Source organism: Chionomys nivalis, chromosome 3 (genome assembly GCF_950005125.1).
Source record: "Chionomys nivalis chromosome 3, mChiNiv1.1, whole genome shotgun sequence".
Classification (NCBI taxonomy): domain Eukaryota; kingdom Metazoa; phylum Chordata; class Mammalia; order Rodentia; family Cricetidae; genus Chionomys; species Chionomys nivalis.
The window spans coordinates 109,619,949-109,645,860 of NC_080088.1; the positions used below are offsets into that span (position 1 = coordinate 109,619,949).

General features: G+C 49.6%; 1 protein-coding gene across 4 annotated transcripts; it reads right to left on the reverse strand.

The window, feature by feature from the left end:
• Positions 1-1,228: 1,228 nt before the first annotated feature.
• On the reverse strand, positions 1,229-24,976 carry Kmt5a (lysine methyltransferase 5A). 4 transcript variants are annotated; one of them, XM_057765056.1, is made up of 8 exons: positions 24,935-24,976; positions 17,927-18,051; positions 16,675-16,831; positions 12,594-12,813; positions 12,155-12,242; positions 6,702-6,761; positions 3,550-3,740; positions 1,229-2,957 (listed from the first exon to the last, which is right to left on the reverse strand). In XM_057765056.1, exons 1-8 carry the CDS (start codon positions 24,942-24,944, stop codon positions 2,747-2,749), a joined length of 1,062 nt encoding a protein of 353 aa, XP_057621039.1. In that variant the 5' UTR covers positions 24,945-24,976; the 3' UTR covers positions 1,229-2,746. The 4 variants fall into 4 exon arrangements, with proteins under 4 accessions (XP_057621039.1, XP_057621041.1, XP_057621038.1 ...); XM_057765058.1 differs by lacking the exon at positions 24,935-24,976 and adding an exon at positions 18,271-18,562; XM_057765055.1 differs by lacking the exons at positions 17,927-18,051; positions 24,935-24,976 and adding an exon at positions 18,271-18,508.
• Between the last annotated feature and the right edge of the window lie 936 nt (positions 24,977-25,912).

Below are 25,912 nucleotides of genomic sequence, written 5' to 3' on the forward strand. Positions count from 1 at the left end.
GCACCAGATCTCATTACAGATGGCTGAGCCACCATGGGGTTGCTGGGAATTGAACTCGGGACCTTTGAAAGAGCAGCCAGTGCTCGTAAGGGCTGAGGCATCTCTCCAGCCCACTATTTTTACTCTTAAGGATACCTGCACTGATTACCATATGCAAAGCGCTAGTCCAAGGGTTGTTTCAGTATCAACACATCACATCAGCCCTTATACTCCTATGGCATCAGTGCTGGGCAGGAAGCAGCTCACATTTGACCACTAGGGCACAGAATCCTCTACAAGGGACCATGCGACTTCGGAACACCCTGTGAGGGCAATGGGCAGGCTGTTCCACTTGACAGACCCGATCTCTAAACCATCCAGTCCCAACAGGTGGCAAAGGCTGCAGTAACAAAGCCGGTCGACATGACATGACTTGACCGGGGCAGATGCAGCTCGAGGAGGTACCAGGTGATGCTAACCTACAGCCGGGAATGGTGGTGTATGCCTTTAATCCTAGTATCCTCAGAGGTGGAGGCAGGTAAATCTTGAGTTCCAGATGTTCAGGGATATCACATAGTGGAACTATGTCTTGGGAAACAGTCAAATGTACTGAATTTGAAATGACAACAGAACCTGTAGGGGATGCACACCGCGACCAGCACTAGGGAGACAGAGGAATTATCAGTTCAAGGCCAGCTTGGGCAGGTCTCAAAACAAGACAGTCATACTAGCTACCATTTGGGGTATGTGCCACATGCTAGTCATTACCCAGAGGTACCATGTATATATATTACCAAACTCCCATTTTATAAAGGTGACTCAGGAACCCAATTCTAAAAAACATACTTGAACTTTGGCTACCTAGGACAAACCCCAAATTGTGTCCCAGCATGAAGTTAGATCCCACCATCTTTTTTGTTTGTTTTTCGAGACAGGATTTCTTTGGAGCCTGTCCTGGAACTAGCTTTTGTAGCCCAGGCTGGCCTCTCAGAGATCCGCCTGCCTCTGCCTGAGTGCTGGGATTAAATACGTGCGCCACCACTGCCCGGCTCCCACCATCTTTTCTATATTTATTTATAAGCCACAGTATGTGTAAAGCTCAGAATAGAACTTATGGGGATTTTCTTCTTCCATGTGTGTGGGTCCCAGGGACCAAACGCAAGCAATCAGGCTTGGCACAGGCAGAGCCACCCGCGCCCCACCCATTTTAGTCCATCTTACCCTCATAAAACAGAACACATAGGTGCCGTTGCCTGGCAATAAATATTTTAATTCTTTTCGCTTTTATGATGACAAATAATTTTCAAGTTTATTTCCTTTTTTTTGTTTGCTATTTAAATACAAAGCTAAGCCACAAACAGGTACAACCAAGACATTTTATCTCACAGTTACACCCTCCTGTCGGATCCTCCTCCAAGTCTGACCACTGACCGGACTAGCAAGGGGTGTGGGGAAGACTTTCTTAGGTAGCACCATCAAGAGGCTGGGGGACGGGGGAGGTGTTGGGGACAAGGGTAAGTTCTCATACCTAGCTCCAGAGCCCCAGCCCCAAGATGGAAGGAAACCACCTACTTCTGCTATCACAGGTTAAGAACAATCACAATGATTCTCTGGCTGCCAGGCACCCTCCTGCCACACATTTGATGCCTCCAGGGGCCCTGGGCTGCAGCATCTTCACAGGATACCAGGGGTTGTGCCTTGGCGGCAGGTAGAGAACTTTCCGTGCAGCAGAATCAGAGTTGCAGGTCGGGGGTGGAGGGGTGGGTAGGTGCATATGGACTTAGTAATTTCTGGTCCCACTAGAAAAATCTTACTTTTGATTAGAAGAGTACCATCTCAAATCTTCTCTACACAAACCATCCAGCCAAGCCAAAAAGCTTAAAAAAAAAAAAAAATCCAGAAGAAAACAGTCATTTCACTCCTTTCAAAACCTATATACATATAAGTTGTTTTCTGTGGTTTTTTTTCCATTTTTTTAATTTTTTTAAAACGTTTTGTTGTTTTATTATTTTTTTTTAAAATAAATTCAGTGTTCACATTTCTATAAAGAATTAATGCAGTTTCAGGAGACCTGCCCCGCTGGGGCAGGAGAACAGTGCTTTTCCCGGCCTGCCTCTAGTCTGACTGCCCACCCTGATGCTTCGAGGTGCCTGGAAAAGCCAAAAGCCTGTGGAAGAGGTCTGTTCCCGGCCGGGCTTCCGAGCCCCGGGCTCAGTAAGCTTTGGAGAAAGCAGAGGGGAAGACGAGCTTACTGCAAAACTTTTGCTAAAAAATATTCACACACGTCAATGTGTACGCCTGTCAAGACGCTGAGGAGAACAAGAGCTTGGAGACATCCTGTCCAGGCTGTGCGTGGGGGGTGGCAGCACCCTCACACCCGCCTGTCCTTGGACGTGGGGTGCGGGGGAGTCCTGGCTTTCATCTTGGGCAGAGCCCGGCTTCCTAGTTCACGTTCCACTCCATTCTCTACACCTGTGCCGGCCGAGTCCTCGACTGCGCGGGAAGCACAAACGCTCAATTGTATGCAAAAAAGTACAAAAACAACGAGAATATAAAAGTTTTGGTAATATAAGGCCATCTGTTCAAGTCCACCTTGGAAACCTGTAACAGATATTTAAATACTACATGAAAAGGCATCTTTAATAGACTTTTTAAAAACATCTGAAGTAATTAGCTAAGAGTAAGTGTGTGTAAAAAAAAAAAAATCATTTCCCTTTGAGGGCACTTTGTCCTTTGAAGGAGGCAGGGTGGCAGGGAGGCCACATGGTTAATGCTTCAGCCAAGGATAGGCCTCAATGGAGGCCTTGCTGCGGTCGCCATAGTCGTACAGGAGCTCTTCCCCAGCTGCAATGTCGCGGGAGGCGATGAGGATGAGGTGAGGCACGCCATCGATGTCATGCAGTTTGGTCTGGCAATTCCCACACTTACTATGATTGATCAGCCTTCCCAGACGATTAGTTTCTCGAGTGGCATCCACGCTGGTGTGGTGGGAGAGCAAAGGGATTACACTGATACAGAGGCCTCTAACCTGCTGGGATCTTGCCCCATATGACTGGTGGGTGTCGCCTGGCAGCGGCCCTTGGGGGAAGACAGTTTAACTCCAAAGGCTACTTTGGAGAGCTTGGAGACAGACCCAAAGACTCTCTATGGAGCTAAGTTAACTAGTGTTTCAAAATACATAAATGGTAACCAGCTCCCCTGACTTCAGCCAGGAAGGAACAATTACCATCTTGGTGAGCTTCTGAGGCAAATGCCCAGAGGGAGAGAGAGGCCTTGGGAGCTGCTGAGCAGGTTTCTAGGGGATAAGTCCCCTCCTGCTTGAGGACAGCTACAATCCCAAAAACTAACTATGCAGGTGAAAGCAGCTGATCTCACTGGACATGGCTCTTCAAGCTTGCAATCCTAGTGTGCAGGAAGCTATGGCAGGAGGCTAATGAGTCTGAGGCCAGCCAGGGCTACGGTGAGCCCTGATCTAATGGTAACAAGCAAGGAAACTGATCGAGACTCAGGAAGGCTCCAGGGCATCCAGCTCTCTGCCTGTCCTCCACTGGTCACTCACAGGGTACTCACCAGTAGGTTTTGCTGAGATACTGAAAATAGTACATGTAGCAGCCTGTGGAGGGGTCTTGTGCATACAGAGCCTCCCGCTTCTTGGCATCGGTGATCTCAATGAGGTCCCCATGGTATTCTACCACAAAGTCTCCCCGGGAGAACTGCTTGGTGGCAATTACACCCCGGCCTTTTCCATCAATGAGATCAATCTGTCAGAAGGTGACAAGACATCATGAGTTCATAAATGTAAGAGATGTCACCAAGCTTGTTGTCTTCCAGGGGGCTTGGACTACATTAAAATAAAAAATAAAAAAAAAAACAAACTTTATTGGAAGGGCCTCAATAAAAATAAAACCCACACCAGACAGTGGTGACGCACGCCTTTAATCCCAGCATTTGGGAGGCAGAGGCAGACAGATCTAAGTTCAAGGCCAGCTTAGTCCACAGAGCGAGTTCCAGGACAGTCAGGCCTGTCCTGTCTTGTCTTGAAAAACCAAAAATAGGGCTGGAGAAATGGCTCAGCGGTTAAGAGCATTGCCTGCTTTTCCAAAGGTCCTGAGTTCAATTCCCAGCAACCACATGGTGGCTTACAACCATCTGTAATGAGGTCTGATGCCCTCTTCTGGCGTGCAGGCATACATGTAGGGCCTGCAGGCATACATGTAGACAGAATATTGTATACATAATATTTAAAAAAATAAAAAATAAAACTTACTCACTAGCCAAGTGGTGGTACACACACCTTTAATCCCAGCACTCAGGGGCAGAGGCAGGTAGATGGATTTCTGTGAGTTTGAGGCTCCAAAGCTACAGAGAAACTCTGTCTGAAAAAAAATCAAACAACCAACCAAAAAAAACCCACTCACTGTGCAATAACTTAATGGCTTTTTTCTTAGTTTTTCGAGACAGGATTTCTCTGTATAGCCCTGGCTGTCCTGGAACTAGCTCCTGTAGACCAGGCTGGCCTCGAACTCAAGAGATCCACCTGCCTCTGCCTCCCGAGTGCTGGGATTAAAGGCGTGCACCATGGCATGGCTTTTACTAAAGTACCAGGTCTAGTTCAGGCTATTCCCATCCCACCATGTAAACAAGATCCTTTAGGCCATTACAAAGTACATTCCATGTGCAACACCTATGACACCATTGGGGACTTTGGCCCAAGCGGGTACCCATTGGAATAAGATTGTTCTAAAAAGTAATAACAATGTTTTAAGGGCCAAGTGTCTCTGAGAGATTTTGAAATCCACGATGGGATGAACCTGGAGCTTTATTACCAGTAGACAGGAATTCCTTCTCCTTGCCTACCCTGCCTTCCTCTCCCACCCTCATTTGACACTGGTGTAGATGCCCATTTGTAAAAATTCACATAAATAAAAACTTCAATGCTGAGAAAAACAAAACAAAACAAACAAAAAACAAAGTACACTTCATGTTAGGCTCCCAGGTGAAATTTTGCAGATGAGAAAACTGAGGCTTGGAAGGGCAGTCACATGTTCAAGACCACAAAGCTAGGAAATGATGGTGTTGGGGGTTCTGGTCCATAAGATTCTCTGCTTGTTGGGGAGGAGTAGACCCAGCGTCCTGAGCCTCCTGCAATCCAATAACCTTGGTGTTCTTCCTCACATTTGTTCCAAATGGAAACACAGGATGGACGGCTGCTCAAGGGGCCCAGGACTGAGTCGAGAATTTATAGGTGGCATCTAGGCCAGACACATCTGCCTCAACACCCTGGCATAGAGAGGTAGTCCCCTCACCCAAACCACACGCATATAGAACATACCAAGAGTCTGTGTGTGGCTTTGATTTGGCACATGCTTAGCATGCAGAGGGCTGGGTCGAGTCCCCAGCACCAACAGAAAACAAGACCCACCAGGAGAAAAGCAAGTGCCTTAGATCTTGCCATGGGTAACAGTTTGGGATAATCTTTATCTTTTGCTTGCTGTGTTCTTTCCTGAAGGAATGAGTACAAGGACTGAACACAGGGCTTCGCCCATGCTCGACAAGCTCTGTCACTGAGCTACATTCCAGCCCCCTTTTTGTACTGAACGGACTCCATGGCTTAGACAAGACTTGATCTTAGGACTATGCTACCTCAGCCTCCTAAGGAGCCGGGATGACAGCTTCTGCTACTATCCCACTGCACCTTTCTTTTTTCATAGCTCACCCAGGGCCAGGCATAGTGGTGCTCGCCTTTAATCCCAGAACTTTGGAGGCAGAGGCTACACAATGAGAGAATCTGTCTAAGCACAACAAACAAACCAAAAGAGTTCTTTCAAGGGCTGGAGAGATGGCTCAACACTCAAGAGCACTTGTTCTTACAGAGGACCCAGTTCAGTACCCATGCCACCACATTGGACAACTTACAACCAGCTGTAATTCCAGCTCCAAGGGATCTGATGCCCTCTTCTGGCCTGTTTGCAACCCCACTGCATTTGCATAAAGCAGGAAGATATACACAGGTGCATTAAAAAAAATCCTTTGTAAAGATTACATTTAGAAGTGGAGCCGAGAGAGGCAGCGAAGCAATTAAGAGCACTTATTCTTGCGCAGAACCTGGCTTCTCAGGACCTACACAAGATCACAATGACAGAAACTCCAGTTCCAAGAAATCAAATGCCTTCTTCAGACTTTTTTTTTTTTTTTGTATTTCAAGACAGGGTTTCTCTGTAGCTTTGGAGCCTGTCCTGGAACTAGCTCTTGTAGACCAGGCTGGTCTCGAACTCCTAGAGATCTGCCTGCCTCTGCCTCCGAGTGCTGGAATTAAAGGCGTGCGCCACCACCACCTGGCTTTTGTGTCTATCAGGCCTGAATGTGGTGCACGAACATATATACAAGCAAAATAAGCATTACACACACAATATATATATGTGTGTGTGTATATACACACATATATGCGTATATATGTATATATATATATACACACACACACACACATAACATACACACACACACAAATATAGTGGACGTTTCACCACAATCAAGTGGATGACTCCTCTGTGCACTTTTTCTGACACGTTTGCTTCACAAGAGCTTTTGAGTGTGGCTCTACGACACCCTAAAGGGTTGCGGCAGCCAGTGATCATGTGCAGCCAAGGCAGCCTTCTGGCTGGTCTCAGTCATGTGCTACGTAGTAAGGCCATCACTACAGTGCAGTGATGCTGTGGCCTTACCTTCATGCCTTCTTCCTTCCCGCTCTCAATCAGTTCATCAATTTTTTTCTTTTCTTCAGACTAGGTAGAGAGGAAGCAGAAGGAGAGTGTTAGCACTCACTCACCATGTACAGCCGACCTGGGAGGCCAGAGCCTTGAGCACACCTCTCATCACTCATCTGCGGTGAGAAATCCATCATCTAGTGTCTCTGGGACAGGAAGGACACAGCTCTGGGTTGCTTGCTATACTTAAAGACTTGGTTCCTGAGACAGGCAGTAATTCTGAAAGCCCAGGCTGGCTTTGAACTCATGATCACAGAGTGTGAGAAAATAGGTAGGCATTACCATTCCCAGCTAGTTTGGATCTCAAACGTCTCACAAAGGTTCCTGTGAGAAACCGAGGTCCTGTGGTGCTATTGGGAGGCACTGAAACCATTAAGAGGTGGAACCGAGTGTGGGGGGAGGGGGAATGTCCACTGGGGATGTACCCTGTATGGGGTAGTGAACTCCTGCCTGGTTTCTCATCTCCAGCAATGAGGTAAGTGCCTTTGTCCCATTTGTCCCATGTGCTCTTCCATGAAATGCTGCCTACCTAACGCACAGGGGTCAGCTCATAGGCTGTCTCCTCTAAAACAGGAACAGAGAACAATCTTTACAACTTCAGGTTATAAGCACACTGCTTGTCCTGCATAGTGTTTTTAAAAATGTTTAATTTACCAGGATCTAAAAATCAGGACTCTAGAGCTGGTAAGATGGCTCAGTGGGCAAAGGCATTTGCTGCTAATTCTGACCATCTGAATTTATCTCCAGAACCCACACAGTAGAAGGACGGAGCCAACTCCCTTAACATTGTCCTCTCTGACTACCACACCCAAACCATGGCACACGAATGCCGCAGCTCCAAGTAAGTAAGTAAGTAAATGGAAAATCTGGATTCCAACTTGATGTGAAATCACCATCACCATGAACTGGGCACAGTGGCCTATGCCCACAATCCCAGCTGATCAGGAGGCTGAGGCAGGACGTTCACATATTTGAGGGCAGCCTCAGTTACATAGTGAATTCTAGGCCAGCAGAGGGTAATCTGGCAAGGCACATCTTTAATACCAGCACTCAGGGGGCAGAGGCAGGCGGGTCTCTGTGAGTTTGGGACCAGCTTGGTCTATAGAGTGAGTTCCAGGACAGCCAGGAATACACAGTGAAGCCCTGTCTTGATAAACAAACAAGAAGAGTAAAAAATGGGGGAGGGGTGCAGCACTAAGGAGACTATGCCTGCTCAGCATACGGTTTAATGCCCAGCACTACCAAATGCACACAGAAATGGATGAATCACAAGGAGCAGATTAGAGAGGCTTTACTTGTTTTTTTTTAAGCTTTTTCAAGACATGATTTCTCTGTATAGCTCTGGCTATGCTGGAACTCACTCTACAGACCAGGTTAGCCTTGAGCTCACAAAGATCTGCCTGCCTCTGCCTCCCGAGTGCTGGGATTACAGGCATGTGCCACCACAGCCCGGCTCTGCTTTTGTCTCTCAAGTATAGACATTAAAGTTATGCATTACCATGCCCAGCCCTTTTGAAAGTAAAAAATTTAGCACCATGCTTTTTACTGTGCGGGGAGGAACTCAAAATCCCCTCAGCAGACTCTCCGATAGTGAGAACAGGCATCACACGCTCACTCAACGTCGCTTTACTATACACCTTTACAACACTACTCTCTCCAGTTTTGAGACAGTTCGACCTTGAACTCAGAGATCAGCAGGACTCTGCCTTCTAAGGGACTCTGCCTTCTAAGGGCTCGGATTAAAGCTTGTGTCACCATGCCAGACTTTTCTACTGTAAGCACAAGACGAGGTATCTTATGGACAAGGTAGAGGCCTCACCTCCCCCCACTGCCTTATCTACACCTCCTCATCAGCTATGTAGCCAGCAGCTCTTCCAGAAAGCTGGGTCTTCAGCCTCTAGGCCTCTGAGCAGCTGTGCTTCCGGGAGAGTGACCTTTTCCCTCATCCATCTGCCTGTGTTTCCTCCTTTGTTCCAGAGTTCTCACCTTTTCAGGGAGACTGCAGACTCCTGTGGACCACAGGGCCTTAGGCTCCACCCTCTACCAAGCTGCTCTAGCTCACTAAGTTAATAAATATCCAAAGGTATTCAAGGTTCATTTTTGTCTTCCTGGCAGGACTGATGACTGCACAGAGGGTTTCACGCATGGGAGACAAGGACACTACAGCTGCTCTTCAGCACCGGCCACTTGAGTGTTTATTTCCTGACTATAGGTGCCTGAAACTGTGCACTGCAGAAAACCCTAGTGGGGACAGGGCAGGAATAGATTCTGGATGGACACACCCTGTGGCAGTTAATCACTCCAGTGTGTACAGAAAGGATGACCGTTGAGGAGGTGTAGGCACCTGGGATTTTCCTGTTGGGACTGAACACAACAGGGAGGAGCTGAATCGAGGAGAGGTAGGCCAGGAGTTTGAGGCTTCTCAAAAGCCAGCCCTCAGTTTCTTTTTTTTTTTTTTTTGGTTTTTCGAGACAGGGTTTCTCTGTGGCTTTGGAACCTGTGCTGGAACTAGCTCTTATAGACCAGGCTGGTCTCGAACTCACAGAGATTCACCTGCCTCTGTCTCCCAAGTGCTGGGATTAAAGGCGTGTGCCACCACCGCCCGGCCCCAGCCCTCAGTTTCTTAAGGATAACTTAGGCACAGACAAAGCAGGCCAGAATGCAGACAGTAGTCCTGAGTGAAGGCGGACAGGAAGAAGGACTCCTTATGGTCCTCAGTTGGTACCAGAAACAGAACGGAAGCCAGGGCATTGCCGACAGTTACCATTCTTACTATGCTGTGGTTGCCACCCACCAATGGGCACGGCAGCCAGCCAGCCAGCCATAGAACTGGGAGCATCTCTCTATGGCTTGCTCTGTGCACAAATCCTACGGCCCAAATCCCTCTCTCCTGCTCTGAACTCTGTACCTGGCTTTGCCCTGCCAGCTTGTTATTCAGCCTATGAGGTACCCCAGAACTTGGCACTTTGATTTCACTCTTAGTCACTTGGTCAAGAATGGTATCTCTTGGCCCACTTAGTAACTCAGTCCCCAGTCTAGCCTAAACCCTCTGACAAACCTAGCCACTATGTCCTCCAGCTTTCTCAAGAGAACACAGACCCTGCCAGCAGCAGCCACAGCCACATTGTCCTGGGCAGCTGTCACTGCACTGCTACAGCCAACGGCAGGGCACAAAGCTCTTTCAGCAGTGCCAAGACAAACAGTGAGGGGCACAGTGTGGCTCTAGCTTGTACTGGTTCCTGTCTAGTAACAGAGCACACTTTCCCTGCCTGCAGCTTATCTGCTGCAGGAAGTCGGTGGCCTGTGTCACACACGTCCCTCTGCAACCTTCTGTCTCCAGGCACAAGAGTACACAGCCTCAGCTGCTCCCACCCAGCAGTCCCCAGCCCCCCTGTGGGGCCTGCTATGGCTCCTGCTTGGCTGGGAGGAGCTCTGGGCTCTGTGGCCTGGCACCACCTCCGCTCTGCAGTGCTGCCTTTGAGAGTGACCTAGCACAGCCTCCCACTACTGGCGGGTGTTAGAACAGCTCATTCTTGGCCAAAAGACACTGTCTTTGACAAGAAATAAAGCCAAAGCTATTGGGGACATGGGGAGGGAGGGTGGGAGAAGCAGACCCTCCCCTCTTTGGGTTTGTTTCTTAAATAAAGCCACATCAATTAACAGGAGAGATGACAGAGCTCCGTAGCTCTGCCTGCGTTATCTGCCATCTCAGATGCTGAGACCTCTGCAGCAGATCAAATGATTCTTTCCTATGCGGAGGTGACCCGGAACCTCCAAAGTCAAAAAGTCCTACAGGGAAATGGGGGGTGACCCTGAATCACTGTATGGGAACAAGGGGTTCAGAACAGAGAAACAATGACCACAGTACACTGCAGCAAATATTGACAGGTTGTCCACTGGGTACTGGACATGTGGGGCCACATGAGCCGGCTACCTTCCTGCCTAGTGGCCACTTGATGTTCAGCTGGGAATAGACAGACAGGAGACTTAGGAAACCTGTGTGTGTGTGTGTGTGTGTGTGTGTGTGTGTGTGTGTTAATTAACTACCATTTGCACTCATTACAGTACAAAAGGGTCTCATGTAGCCCAGGCTGGCCTCAAATTCTTTAAATAACTTAGACTTGTACTTTTGTTGTTTGTTTTTTGAGACAGAGCTTCTCTGTGTAGCCCTGGTTACCAGGAAGATACTATACTACATAGACCAGGTTGGCCACAACATTAGAGATCCACCTATCTCTGCCTCTGGAAAACTGGGATTACAAGCACACCACACCATTCTGTGCTTGGCCTTGAACTCATGATGTTTTACTTCCTCAGTCCTTGGATTGTATTACAGACTAGAGCCACCAACTCCAGTTTATACAATGCTAGGGATGGAAACCATGGACTTCCAGAGGCATGCTAAGCAAGGACTCCAACTGAACTACCTACCTGGCTCCAGGAGGCCATTTTACTTGAGCATTTTGCTTTAAGACAGTTTTACTATGCAGCCAATGAGTTTTACTGTGCAGCCTCAAACTGGATTATCTCCTGAATGCTGGGACCAACACATGACAGCTATCACAAATCGATTTCTTTAATCTTACTAACAACTCACCAGCAACGATCTTTCTTTTCTTTTTTTGAGGCAGGGTCTTGCTATGAAGCCCTGTCTGGCCTAGAACTTGCTGTCCAGACCAGGCCGCTCTCATCAGAACTTACATTGAGTTCTCCAAACTGTCCTGAATACTAGCTTCATGCCTGGCCTTTACCCTTCTATTTTAAGGACAGGAGAATTGGTAGCATTCTGACGCCCCCTTGGCAACCTGGCACAGTTACCCCTCTGCATATGGCAAGCAGATCCTAATTTGTTCACAGGTACAAAGGTCCCTTTAAGAGACAAGTTCAACTCCCAATCTCCCCCGCTACCCAGGCAAGCAGCTCTTGCCCTCTCCCCGCCAATAAACTCCACACTTAAACTATGTCTGCATGGCATATTCTGTCTCAAGCAGTGGTTTGGGCCCAACCCGCCATCAGGCACCACAAAGGTCCCTCTCCCGACATATTACAGCAAGAATGTACTACACCATGGTGTCTAAGTATTTCCAGCCACTGTTCTTTAGAAACGTCTAGATGGCAGACAAGAGAAGCCCATGAAAGAACAGGTAACTTCCTCCATGATTCTAGGTTCTAAAAGGCCTGTCAACACGCCCTGGAAAAGCCAATCAATTTTCTATGCCATGAGGTACAGGTTACAAAGTTCCCTAGAGCGGTCTTATGCAAGCCTGCTGCTCCACCAGGAAGGCAGAGGGAGCTGAGGATGATCTCTGCTAGAGGAAGAACAAAAGACACACTCCAGGCTCCGCCTACACATATTAAGCAAAACCCATAGGCCACCACGTTCCTCCCAGCTACAGCTGATCAGACCCTACCTGTAGCTCAGCCTTGCTCTTCCTGGAGCTCCTTCGCACCGGGTAGAAATCTGTAAGCTTTCTATTCTGCTGTGTTTTCCCTTGAGACCTGGGTGAGAGGGGAGGGAGGAAAATAAGCATAGGCCTACTGCCCTGCTCGGATCCAGGGGGCGGCGCCCGGTGTTTCTCCAACACCTTTGTGTTCTGGGGCCTAACAGCTCGTCTGCACACCCACCTAGGTGGGACCCAGTTTCAAGGACAACTGATCACTCCCCCTCCCAGGAGAAGAGACAGGGAGGGAGGCCTTGACCTCTGGACCCACCACAGACAGAGGGAGACACCAGGAAGTGTGATGACTCAGGCCAGAGGCCTGGCAGAGGACTACATAACCACAGCAGGCACCGGAGCCAGGCCACAGGAACCAATGCTCTATGTTAGAAGAAGGCACCAGGATACTTACTTTTTCCGAGGGGCCTGCTTGCCCTTGAGGGGTTTTCTCAGGGCCTGCTTGGCAACCACTGTATTGGTAGAATCACATGACGGGGGTGGAGTTTTTGGAGGCTCTGCTGCTTCAGATTTTTGGTTTGGAAAAGGTGCCAGGGGACCTCTCCTGGCGTCTTTGATCTTCTGTTCATCAGACTTCACGGAGCTTCGGATTGTATTCCCAGCATTTCTTTTCTCTGCAGAGAGGGTGGGGTGGGGGCAGGGATTTACTCTATGCACTGGTATCACATGTGTTCTAAGACAGGCTAAGAACAACATCACGGGAGTGTCCTGAAGTGGTTGGACCCAGTGTCCACTAACACCAACCAGGCAGAAGCACTTGGGTCTATGCTTTGACCCAAACATTGGCAAGGAGAAGTGGTCCTCTGTATGTGGACAGCCGGGCGGTGGTGGCGCACGCCTTTAATCCCAGCACTTGGGAGGCAGAGGCAGGTGGATCTCTGTGAGTTTGAGACCAGCCTGGTCTACAAGAGTTAGTTCCAGGACAGGCTCCAAAACCACAGAGAAACCCTGTCTCGAAAAAACCAAAAAAAAAAAAACCTCTGTATGTGGACATAGGAGATAGCCTGTGATCATGTGAAGTACTACTGTGGATGATAATGCTGGCCTCAACGTTCAGCCAGCAGCTTTCAGACATTGGACTTCAGAACCAAGGAAACAAGCTCAATTCTCAAAGCAAGAGCAAGCTAGCTAGCACTGACGGGCAGAGTGACGGGACTCTTCCCACTTACTTCAGACCCTTAGTCAAACAAACATTCCTTCTAACAAGGTTGAAGCCTGCTCCCAGAGGTACTCAGGAGGGTACCTGGGCATCCTGCAACAAAGTGCAGAGCAAACAGATTTACGGCTAACAGTGCACAAGCCCTGTGCTGGTGAACCATGCTATTTTTAAAAACAGATCTAATGATTTCCTTTCTTTTCCCCCTGTCAGACAGGGTTTCTCTGTAGCTTTGGAGCCCGTCCTGGAACTCGCTCTGTAGGCTAGTTGGCCTCGAACTCACAGAGATCCACCTACCTCTGTCTCTTGAGTGCTGGGATTAAAGGTGTGCCCCACCACTGCCTGACTTTAATGATTTACTTTTTAAAGTAACTAATATACTACCCAGAGATATGAGATGGCACAGCAATTTTGGAAAACAGTTTGGCGGTTTTCTCACAAAATTAAACATATAATTACCATAAGACCCAGCAATTCCACACTCAGTCATCTACTCAAGATGATTAAAAACACATGTCTACACAAACATCTATACACAAAACGTGGTAGCTTAAGCACAATAGCCAGGAAAGCAAATAACTCAAGTGACCATCAGTGGATGAATAGTTAAACAAAATGTCATCTGTCTACAAATGGGAGATGATTATGATTCAGCCTTAAAAAGGCATGAAGCGTTGACATACATACTACATATAACATGGACAGACTTCAAAAAACATGCTGAGTGAAAAAGGCTACATATCCTATGACTTCATTTGCATGAAAAGTCAACAGACAAAGCTGACCCCAGAAGGAGTTTCAGAGCTGTGCAGAACTGTGGGGGATGGGGGTGTTCTTTGTGGGGCGACGAAAATGTTCTGAATTTAGACAGAGGTGGTGTTGTGTAACTCTCCAGACACTAAAAACCACTCGATTGTACACTTCGGAGCTGGGGCATAGCTACGAAGGTAAGAGTAAAACCCTGCACGGTGGCACACACTTGTAATCCCAGCACACTTGGGAGGTGGAAACAGAATACAAGTTAAAAGCCATCTTCAGCTGCATGGGAATTTTGAGGCCAGCCTGGGTTATTGGGGGCGGGGCGGGGGGGCGAGTTAGGATGTAGCCCAGTGGGAGAGTGCTTGCCTAAGACTCTGGGTTCTACCCTCAGCTCTATAAAATAAGCAAATATACTTTGATGCCTGAATTATAGCTCAATAAGCAAAAGAGGAAAAAGAAACGCATCAAAAGCAGAAGGAAATCGGACATAGGGAGCCGGGGAGTCGGCTTAGTAAAGTGAATGCCACATCAGCACGAGGATCTGAGTTTGGATCCCCAGCACAGGCATCAAAATAGCTGGGGATGGGGGCTTTGGGGAGGGTATGAGACAGCTTAGCAGGTTAGGGCACTTGGTGTCTCAGGACCTTCATGGTAGAAGAAAACTGATCCCTGTGAGTCTTCCTCTACATTCTCACTGACACACACACACACACACACTAAATATAATTAAAACAAAAACCCCCTAAGTCTATCCAGGTCAGCCCACTCCCTTCTTGGCAGGAGGCAGGTGTAACCCTGGGAGTATGCAGTGTCTGTTAACACCTGTGACATGTGCCTTGCCACAGCACAACTGGGTTAAAGTCTGACCTTTCTCAGAACCCCCACACCCTAGTCCCCACCATTTAGCAGCACTAGGAACCGGCACACTAGCTTGTGAGCCCCCATCACCATGAACTCTGCTCTGTTTAGGAAGCAATGCAAGGCGGCTAAGGCCTCAGACAGAGTCCTTCGCCCACACCTGGGTGGCAGATGCCCTCCTAATAGCTGCAGGCACAAGGACACAGAAAGATGTGGTGATGGCAGTGGATCCAAGCTGGCAGCTGCCAACACCCAAGGCCCTTCTACACACAGCCCAAGGGGTGAGACAGGATTCCTTCTCTCAACTGACAGATATGACAATCAGGCTCACAGGAGAGCTGCAGTTTGCCCAAGCCTCCTCCCTCCTTTCCAGTGGCAGTTACAATAGGAACCTAAGCTGTTTTGAGACTGACTCAGACAACATAGCCCTGTGCAAGGGGGTGGAGAAAAAGGTTCAAGCTGAGGGTAGGCCCCTTCCCTTCCACAGCCACAGGGCTCAGATACAGGGTCAGAGCTTGGGCCTTAGCACTTCTGACCATTTCCATTAGGGAACACACAGCTTTCTCCTATAAAGCCGATGACAGCCTGGGGGCCCTGCTATCTGGCAGGGTTCATCTATAAGGAGTGAGGTATGAGGGTGGACAGGAGCTCCAGACTCCCTACTAAAGGTTTGTTTTGTTTTCCCCAAGACAAGGTTTCTCAGTGTAACAGTCCTGGCTGTCCTGGAACTAGGCCTCGTAGCCCAGAGTGGCCTTGAACTCATGGAGATCCACCTGCCTCTGCTGGAATTGAAGGCACCACTGCTGCCCGGCATTCCCACTAAAGCCTTAAAAAGGACTATCTGGAAGAAAGCAAGATTCTTGGAGGGTTCACCTTGTTCACAGGGCTAAGTGGGGTATTCTTTGTGGTGTTAGGAGGTGAGCCGAAGGCCTCACACTTGCTCAGCAAGCATCAAACCACTGAGCTGCATCCCAACCCTACTCATTCCGGGCGGTGAGGTGGGCAAAGGCTCATCCTGTAGGTCAGGCTTTGAGACTACTGGAATCCTGATGTGCCTCCCACAGAATCGTCGATACCCACATGTTCTTGGTTTAGTCTTTCTTTCTGTGTTCTTTTTCCTTTTTTGTAAAGGGCACAGGATCAACTCCAGGGTCTCACACCCTACGTAAGTGCTGTACCACTGAGCCCTGCCACCAGCCTACACAAAATATCTAACTCCAAATCTCACAGTCAGCGCATGCTGCTTTGGAAAGTAACACAGAACACCTGAGCAGAGAGAAACTGAAGAAATGGGGTCAGGGCCCGCCATACAAGGACAGTGAGCGGATCCACTGAGGTCACTTCACTCTGCAGCCGCCTGCACCGCACAGCCTGGATTCACTTTTCCTGCATTCTTAACAACCAGAAGCCTCTTGAATCGCAGGCCAGGTGTGTTATTTTTGCAATGTGGCAAGACACGCCTGAAGGATATGCTAACTCTTGTGAAAGTCGGAAAAACCTGTCAGACCACAGGACACACACCCTGACACATCCTGCTCTTTCCACCTGTGTTTGCTTCTCACCAGTGAGAAGGAACACAGTTAATATCTCTCTCACACTTGGCCCTGGAAAAGGGTGCTGAGGTGTGCGTGTGTGTCCCTGAGAAGGGAGGGAGGGTATGTGTGTGTGTGAGTGAGAGAGAAAGGGCAATTTCAGGACTTACCTTCTCGCTTCCTGTAGATTCCAGCTAATGGCTTCCCCTGGCTTTTGACCTCGTGATGTGCAACTGAGTTCTCTTCCTGAAGAGGGGAGCGCATTCCAGAGCACTTGTTTGGACTCATGTAGGCATAGATCTTTGACTGCCCCGCAAACACGTTCTCCTGGAAAGACAAACATGTACTCTGAAAGAGCTTGAAAACAGAGACAATCTCACCGCATCTGAAGGGAAGACAGGGGAATAAGAACACAGAAGACAGATGTCACCACCGCTCCAGAACAGGCCAAACAGGAGATGTCAGCCCCTGGAGAGCTCTCTCAGGAGAGCTCCGGAAGATTCTGAAGCCCCCAGGTCCCAGGTTTCTGAACACATGTACTTTCTAAACCTGGTACCTAAGGAAGTCTGGCCAGCAAGAGGACAAGACAGTACATAAAGCTCCAGTCCGTTTAAGAAAAGAGTGAACCTACCAGCAGCAGGGAGATCAGAATGACCCAGGGAAAACCAGACTCTGGATCTGAAGGGCTGGACTGAGTCAGGGGTTAACTCCCCAGGCTATGGAGTCAGTCACTAGCATAGAAACAGGCCTAAGGGAACCTGATTAGCCACTTGGTGCTGAGGCCAGCTGGGAGGGCTTGTGTACTGCCTGAACCTTCTGCGGCAGGCCTGGCCCATCTCAAGTCACTGCAGCTCAGCACCTCCCAGTAGTGTGGCTGAGTGATGGGGAAGGCCAATGAGAGCTCAGGCTCTGGGCCAGCGCATTTAGGGCGGTCACTCCATTGCAAACCGCACCTTGGCTGCTAACACCGGCCGGCTCAGGGGGAGGGTCGGTACAGGTCACTTCTGCGTTGGTGTCTTTGGGTGTGGAGCCTCTCCTTGGAGTGACCACACAGGAGGAGGGCTCTCCCAGAAACAATGCAGGGCCTGGCTGCCTGCTAAGCCACTAAACACATCAGACACTCTGGTCACTCTTAAGGGACGCAAGCAGGTCCCCTACGCCCTTGGGAAGGCAGCCACCTCCCCGGACCCTAGGTCTCGGGAGGGACTGAAAACGCCACAAGGCCACAAACTTTACGAGATCAGCCACTTGCCAGGGTCACGGTGGAGCGGGGCGCTACTCTTGGCCAGGCAGCAGATAAGGAAGCTGCCCCACGACGGTCCCACTTTCGGGCGCCGATGGGGGTACCCCCCGCTGCGCCCACGTGCGCGAGGCCCGGGCCCGGTTGGCGTGCTGCTCAGTGCGGGGAGGGAGCCTGCTTACCCCGTCGCTGCGGGGCCTCCCCGGGCCCCTCTGCTCCACCATCTCCGGGCCCGGGGCCGTTGCCGCCGCCACCGCCGCTGCCGCCGCCGCCGCCTCCACCGCGCGGGGCTTGCACATCTTCCTGCCTGGAGAGGGGGGACCCGGGGGAAGCGGGGGAGGGGCGCTCAGGGCGCGGCGGCGCGGGCAGCGGGACCGCGGGGACCGCCGCAGCCATGTCTCCAAGCCCGCACGCAGGGGGCCCGGCTGCGCCGTCCCGGGGCCCTCGCCGCGGCGCCCTCCCACCCGGCCCGGCAGGGGCCCCCTGCGCCCGCCCCACCCGGCGCGCCCCGGCCCGACACACCCACCTGCAGCCCAGCTAGGCCCATGGCGGCGCGGCCGGCGCCTTCGCCCTCGCCGCGGCCCGGCCACCAGCGCTGCCGCCGCCGCTGCTGCTGCTGCTGCCGCCGCCACCAGCGCCGCCGCGGCGCCCCGGGGAAGGGCCGGCGGCGCCCCACGGCGCCCGCTTCGCCCATGGCCCGCAGCAGGCCGGGCGCCCGCGCGCGCCGCAGCCGGGGCCCGGAGCGAGGCCGGGGACGGCGCGGGCAGGGGCGGCGCTGCCAGGCTCCTGCGGGGCGGGCGCGAGGGCGCGCGGCGGCCAATCCCGGCTCGGCGCGGCCCCTCGCGCGCGCGCCCCCGGCCACTCGGCTCCGAGACTGCACAGCTACCCGATCGGCATGCGTGGGATGCTCACGCGAGCCCGGGCGTCCACCCTGTGGGCATCCCGGTGTTGGGTGGGCAGTATCGGGCGGGGCGGGGGGAGAGGGACAGAACCAGGAAGTGATGGGGCCTTCGTCCTAACTGGCGCCTGACTGTGGCCGGTAGGAGACCCAGAGGAGCCCGAGAGCCCTGCCTGGCCTTGATAAGTTTGCTGGGGTGCTGCTTCTGCCATATCTTGTTCACTCCTCAGAACAACCCGTGGAAGACAGACACCGTTATTATCTCTTTTCCTAAAGATGGGGAAACTGAGGCTCAGAGAAGCGAGGGACCTGGCCAAGTTCTTTCAACCCAGTTTACAGCCTTGGTCAACGGATCCGAAAGACAGCACTGATAGCCACAACTGATCGTTACAGAAACCGCGGAGTAAGAGAAGTTTTAGTAGGTCACTCACCTTGTGCTCCTGTGGCCCTCCCTGTAAGAAAAATGCCCAGGCAGGCAGAGTTCCAGGCACTCTGGTGTCTGTAAGCTTAGCTAACTGCCTTGCGCTGTGCCTGTGTTAGGGCATGCGGGCTCACAGCCAAAGATTCGCTGTATTTGTGCAAAGTCAGAGGCAAACGAGACACTTGAAGGTACCCAGCTCCTGCCTTACAAGAGCATTAAGACAACTGCTAAGTGACTTTCAAAGTCTGGCCTTCTATGTCTTGGTAGCTAAACCCACGAGGGATCTTCCAAAGTCTACAATAAATGGGCTGTTCGGGACCACCTCCTCACGTTACCTCCTATTAAAAGGCCTAATACTGAGAAGGATTACAGGACAAGTCATTCTCAGAACATTCACACCGTATCAGCTTGCTTTAATTAATCACCCTCTAACTCCCATTCCTCTGTCCAGCCTACCACACTAGAATGCTGGAAACTATCCGGAAGTAGAAAAGATTCCAAAGTGACTCTCAGACACCCAGGTTACACCACACAGAAGTGCCTCCCCATCTGAGGTCACACAAGGTTTATAATTCAGAGTACAACAACCCTTCCAGCTCAGTTGCTGCTTTAACTCCATCCCCCAAGCTCTTGCATGTCAGCCCTCAAGCAGGGCATGGACAGCTATGAAAATTATTTGGTATAGAGGCCGCCCTTTCCCTGCACCTGTATATAACAAATATCCTATCAGCAAACAGAGCTAAGGATAGGGCGCGGTGGTAAAACACGTTCCTAGCACACAAAAAACCCTAGGTTAAACCCAAAGTTCTACAAATAATAACAACAAACAGCATGAACTATTCCATTTGAATTAGATACGGAGGATCAAGCCTCCAGTCTCCACCTGGAAAGCTGAGGCAGGGTTTGCAAGTCTGAAGCCTCTCTGGGCTATAAAATCAACCACTGTTTAAAACAACAACCAGACAGAAATACAAGCTCTACTGTTGCCTAGGATCTTTTAGAACTATAACCTGGCAACAATATCATCAAGAGCTAACATAGTTTGAGTATTCGCAGTGTGTTAGGACCTTTAATATGACATCACTCAATTAAAACTTCTGATTATGGGCTGAAGAGATGGTTCAGTGGTTAAGAGCACAGGCTATTCTTCCAGAGGACTGGGGTTCAATTCCCAGCACCCACATGGCAGCTCACAACTATCTGTAACTCCAGTTCCAGGGGATCTGATACCTTCACACCAATGCACATAAAACAAAGTTAAATAAATTATTCTTTAAAAAAACCTTCTGATTATGATTACACTATTACTCCTCTTTTACACCTATTCAAACAGGCTCAGAGCAGATAACTGACTTGCCTATGACAAGGACAAAATGGGACCAGAGCCCACTTCTGCTATGTAATTACATTTTACCATAAAGAATGGTACTGCTTCTCTTGAATTCAAATGCCAGCATAAAAATCCATGTACTGAACATTTACTAAATACCGACTTTGTTCAGTCCATGTATACACAGCCGTGAACATATAGACAGCTGGAGAGCCATGAGGTCGGGGTGGGGGCTGTGTGAAGGGGCCTTGTAGACCATAGTGACTATTATGGAGTTACTCCCAGGAGCAACGGGAGAATAGGAGAAGTAAAAGTCACGTGATAAAAAAATCTGTATTCTTGCCAGGTGTGGTGGCGAATGCCTTTAATCCCAAACTCAGGATGGAGGGGGCAGAGGCAGGGGAATCTCTGTGAGTTCAAGGCTAGCCTAGTCTACAAAATGAGTTCCAGGACAGCCAAAGGTACACAGGGAAACCCTGCCTCGAAAAAAACAAACAAACAAAGGTAATGTGTATTGTTTAGCTGCTGAGAGGTGAGGATGTGAATGGTGTGGAGATCATGGAAGTGGAAGAAAGGAGAACAATGTGAAAAGTGCAGAAGAGATGGAAAAAAGTAGAGGAACTGACCTTCCTCAAAATAAAGCACACGGAGGCTCCCTCCCATAGCCCCTACACCAAACCAAACTGAAACAGTACAGTATACCTGCGCTGGAAATAGCTTCACAACAAATAGAATAACAGCCCAAACCAAGACACTCTTCAAAGTCAGAGAGAAGCTACGGGGTGTGTGTGTGTGTGTGTGTGTGTGTGTGTGTGTGTGAGCAGTTTCTTCAAATGAGACAGTATGCCTCTCAAGGTGACAAGAATATCTTTCTTTTCTTTCCTCTGCCTCCTCTTTTGTGGGGGGTAGGGTGGGGTGGGGAGTCTCACACTGTGGCCTAGGCTGGCCTCCAAGGCTCAGCAATTCTCCAGCTTCAGCGTGCAGACTTCTGAGGCTGTAGGTGTGAATGACCACACCGAGTCAAGGATGGACTTGCTAGGGAATAAGGATGAAGACCGGTGGTACGGTGCTGACTTAGCATGCATCAGGCCGTGTTTCATCTCCAGTATCACAAAAACCACCTCCTGAAGTGACTTCCAGGAGGAAGGTCTGGTCTTTGCCTTAGACATACCCTAAAGGATGTGGTATCTATAATGTTTAATGTCTAATCCAATAATTTACCAGAGTAATGCCAATTCACCAGGCCAAGCAGTGCCCCAACTACCACCCAGATACTTGAGAAGCTGAGGCAGGAGGATTGCCTGAATTCTAGGCCAGTCTGAGGCCAGCCAGACTCAGATAGTGAGTGAGTCACTGTCTGAAACCAAAAACCAAAAATAGGCTTGGGCTAGGTACGGTAGGTACACATTCTTATTCCAGCACTCCGGAGACAGAGGCAGGCAGATCTCTGTGAGTTTGAGACCGGTCTGGTTTGCATAGTGAGTTCCAGGCCAGCCTGGGCTATACGGCAAGACCCTGTCTCAAAAAAATGAATAAATAAAAAAGGAGGGGGAGAGGATAAGACAGTGGAAGAGTGCTTGCATAGCAAGTATGAGGCCCTGGATCCAATCAATCACACACACACACACATGTACACACGAGTGATTAAGTCAAGGAGCACACAGCTACTGATGAGGGTCATAAACCTTACTGGGCAGAAGTTGGACAACTTTGCCCCTTAGCTTTGGCTAAGAAAGAGAGGCAACAGCAGAACAAAGACACAGCATGGCAAAAGTCGGCGACTTTACACTTCACCTCTGACCTTTGAAGAACTAGTGAAATAATTATACAGATTAACTGAGAAAATAAAAGGTTTGGACTTCAAAAATAATTAATCCCATATGTCTTTTTCTTCTGGTTTTTCAAGACAGGGTTTCTCGCCGGGCAGTGGTGGCACATGCCTTTAATCTTAGCACTCAGGAGGCAGAAACAGGTGGATCTCTATGAGTTCGAGACCAGCCTGGTCTACAAGAACTAGTTCCAGGACAGGCTCCAAAACCACAGAGAAACCCTGTCTCGAAAAACCAAAAAAAAAAAAAAGCTAGTTCCAGGACAGGCTTCAAAGCTACTGAGAAGCCGGGCGGTGGTGGCGCACGCCTTTAATCCCAGCACTCGGGAGGCAGAGGCAGGTAGATAGATCTCTGTGAGTTCGAGGCCAGCCTGGTATACAAGAGCTAGTTCCAGGACAGGAACCAAAAGTTACGGAGAAACCCTGTCTCGAAAAAAAAAAAAAAGCTACTGAGAAACCCTGTCTTGAAAAACCAAAAAAAAAAAAAAAAAAAAGAAAGAAAGAAAGAAAAGAAAGAAAGAAAGAAAAGAAAGAAAGAAAGAAAAGAAAAAAGAGACAGGGTTTCTCTGTGGTCGCTTTATTCCCATATTTCACAATAGTTTTCCCTCTATAATTTAACTAAACCGTGGTTTCTATTGTTGTCGTTTTAGTTTTTTGAGACAGGGTTTTTTTTCTTTAGCCCTAGAAGTCTTGGAACTTGCTTTATTGACCAGGCTGGCCTCAAACTCAGAAATCCACTTGCCTCTGCCTCTGAAGTGCTGGAATTAAAGGCTTTTGCCACCCTATACACAGCTCAATCGAGTCAAGTTTTTTTTTTTTTTTTTTTTGGTTTTTCGAGACAGGGTTTCTCTGTGGTTTTGGAGCCTGTCCTGGAACTAGCTCTTGTAGACCAGGCTGGTCTCGAACTCACAGAGATCCGCCTGCCTCTGCCTCCCGAGTGCTGGGATTAAAGGCGTGCGCCACCACCGCCCGGCTGGAGTCAAGTTTTACTGACACTCACACACTACTTTTTTACTGTGTACTGTGCCCTTGGAGATCAGAATGGTTTTCTGTGATACTGTAGAGAGACGACTCACTGGTTAAGAGCGCTGGCTGCCCTCCCAGAGGACTCAGGTTTGATGCACAGCATCCACATGTCTGTTCACAACCTTCTGTAGCTCCAGTTTCATATGACACCCTATCCTGGCCTCTGTGTTCACCAGGCACACGTGGTGCACAGACACACATGCAGACGAAACACCCATACACATGAAAGAAAAATAATAGTCTTAAAAGTTTTAAAAAAAGTTTCGTGGTAATAGAAAAAGTGAAGTGGAGAATCATAACTAAGTTAGTCAGACAATTTAAATATGCTTTTAGATGCTTATTTTCTTCCCAAGAATAATATAGTGTGAAACTGGACATGGATGAAATGGAGTAGTGGTCCAGCAGTTAAGAGCACTGACTGTTCTTCCTGAGTTCGATTCCCAGCACCCACATGGCAGTTCACAACTGTCTCCAGGTTCCTGGGGATCTGACACCCTCACACCAATGTACATTGAATAAAATAAATTAAAAAAAAAAAAGTAACTGGGCATGGTGGTGTATACCTGTAATCCCAGAACTTGAGAGACAAAGGCAGGAGGAGGATTGCTGCAAGTTGGATGCCAACTTGGTCTACATAACAAGTTCCATTTCAGTCGGGGCTACATACTGTGACTCTGTCTCAAAGTAACAAACACTAAAAGGTGCTGGAGTTAAGCTAGGGGAGGAAGGGAGAAGGATGAGACTAGTGTTAATTTTCTCTGCTAACTGGATTATGAAACACTTTAACGTGGTTCACAATGCCTCATTTCTGGTTAGGAAGCCTTGTCCCCAAAGACCATAGAAGAATGCTGGGAGAATAAATGATGCAATAGGGTTCAGAGCATGCAAAGGGGACCAATAAATATTCCCTTAGTGAGTGGAGACTTAATCTGGTTATTGCTATACAGAGCACATGGCATTAAAGGAAATTCCCACTAACACTAACGGTCTTGACATTTCAATAACAACGCAATACTCCAACTTAGAAAACAACAAAAAAACCACTCCAGTAACGCTCAAGTTTTTGGTTCTTTCGTGTGCGACAGAGCGGCTAGAAATGACCAGCCGCTTTTGTCCTGCTAGCGAATTATATTCTCAAAGATGGACTTGCCTCGCGTGACCGCACAAGTCCACCCACGCCATCCCATGTGGGCTGAAGATCTGCCCGGCTTAGGGGTAAAGGGCTACTCCGCCAAACACTAGGGGGACCCGATTCACCCCGAAATGGACCTCTAGGATCCAACCTGACCCCGTTGTGCAGAGCTGATTCAGGAGAGCGCACTGCGTGAGATACCAGCCAGCAATCTGCGTCCTGCCTCTGGGTCACCTAAGCCGTCAGCCAGGCTCGTGGCATCAATAACAACCGTTCCCTAGAGGGGCGCTGCGCTCAAGTTTCCAAAGAGCTTTGGCATAGGGATACATCAGCTCTGGGTAGACCGGCTGAACCACAGGCGCCCACTCGTCCGGCCGGGACAGCGCAGTCCGACTGGGGGAACGGTCTCCGGGAGCACGTAGGGTCCCGTGTTCCTCGGGGTCCCAGCGCTCCACCATAGGTGGATGGCTGCGAGCGGCCGCTCCTGCGCCGAGCGCTCCCTGCAGTGCGGGTTGCCGCCAGGCGACCCCTGGCGCAGGTCACCCTAGCAAATACCTCTAGCCATGGCCCGACTCTGTCACCACCTGGAATCTCCCGGGAAACCCAGCTTTCGAAAAAAAGTAGCGAGAACTGTAGCCAACTGCTCCGCCAGTGCCGGCCGCGGGTGTTGATTGGTGCGGCCTCCCGCCCTTTCGCGGGCTGGCCGCTGTGATTGGGGTACTCGAGGCTAAGGCCCGCCCTTTTCCCCGCCTCTCTGCAGGCACGGCCTTCGGGAAGGTGGGAGTGAGGGCTTTAAATTTGATCACCTCGTAGCACGGATTGGCTGAGCTAGAAAGACTCATCGGCTGCTATTGGGAGGGAGGGGCCTTAAGCTCCTCCTTCTCCTGGCTGAAGCTCCGCCTCGGGTTTTTCAATCTCCAGTTGGAGAACCAGGCTGGGGGGGGGTGGACCTGAACAGGAACTTCCGGTTTGCGATAAGCTTGACCGGAAACCAGACCTTTGACCCGTCGACCTCTCTATGCTTTTGGGCTGCCCAAAGCATTCAAAAGTTTGTCGTCTCCATCGCCTTGACGTCCACTCTCAGTTTGGCTCGTTCATTCGAATTGCTTACAGCAAACAGTATGTTCTTCCAATATGTAAACTCTGGGTACAACTCCTGTAACTGGGTCAGTGGGTAAACTCAGAACCTCAAAATTACAGCCCAGCTCACCAGCCTATTTTACAGATGTGGTAATAGACTATCCAGGGCATTTTTGGGTTTGTTTGTTTGTTTGTTTTTTGAGGCAGTGTTTTCTGCCTTGGCTGCCCTAGAATTCGTTCTGTAGACCAGGCTGGCCTCGAACTCTCAGAGATCCACCTGCGTTTGCCTCCCAAGTGCTGGGATTAAAGGCGTGCGCCACTACTGCACGGCCAACCATTCAGGAATTTTATTTATTGCCCAGGATTACCCAGCAGTTTCGCTTCAGGGGCCTGGGTAAATATCAGGACTGAAAGTCTGCTACACAGCCCCTTCGCTCCAGGAAAGAAACACAC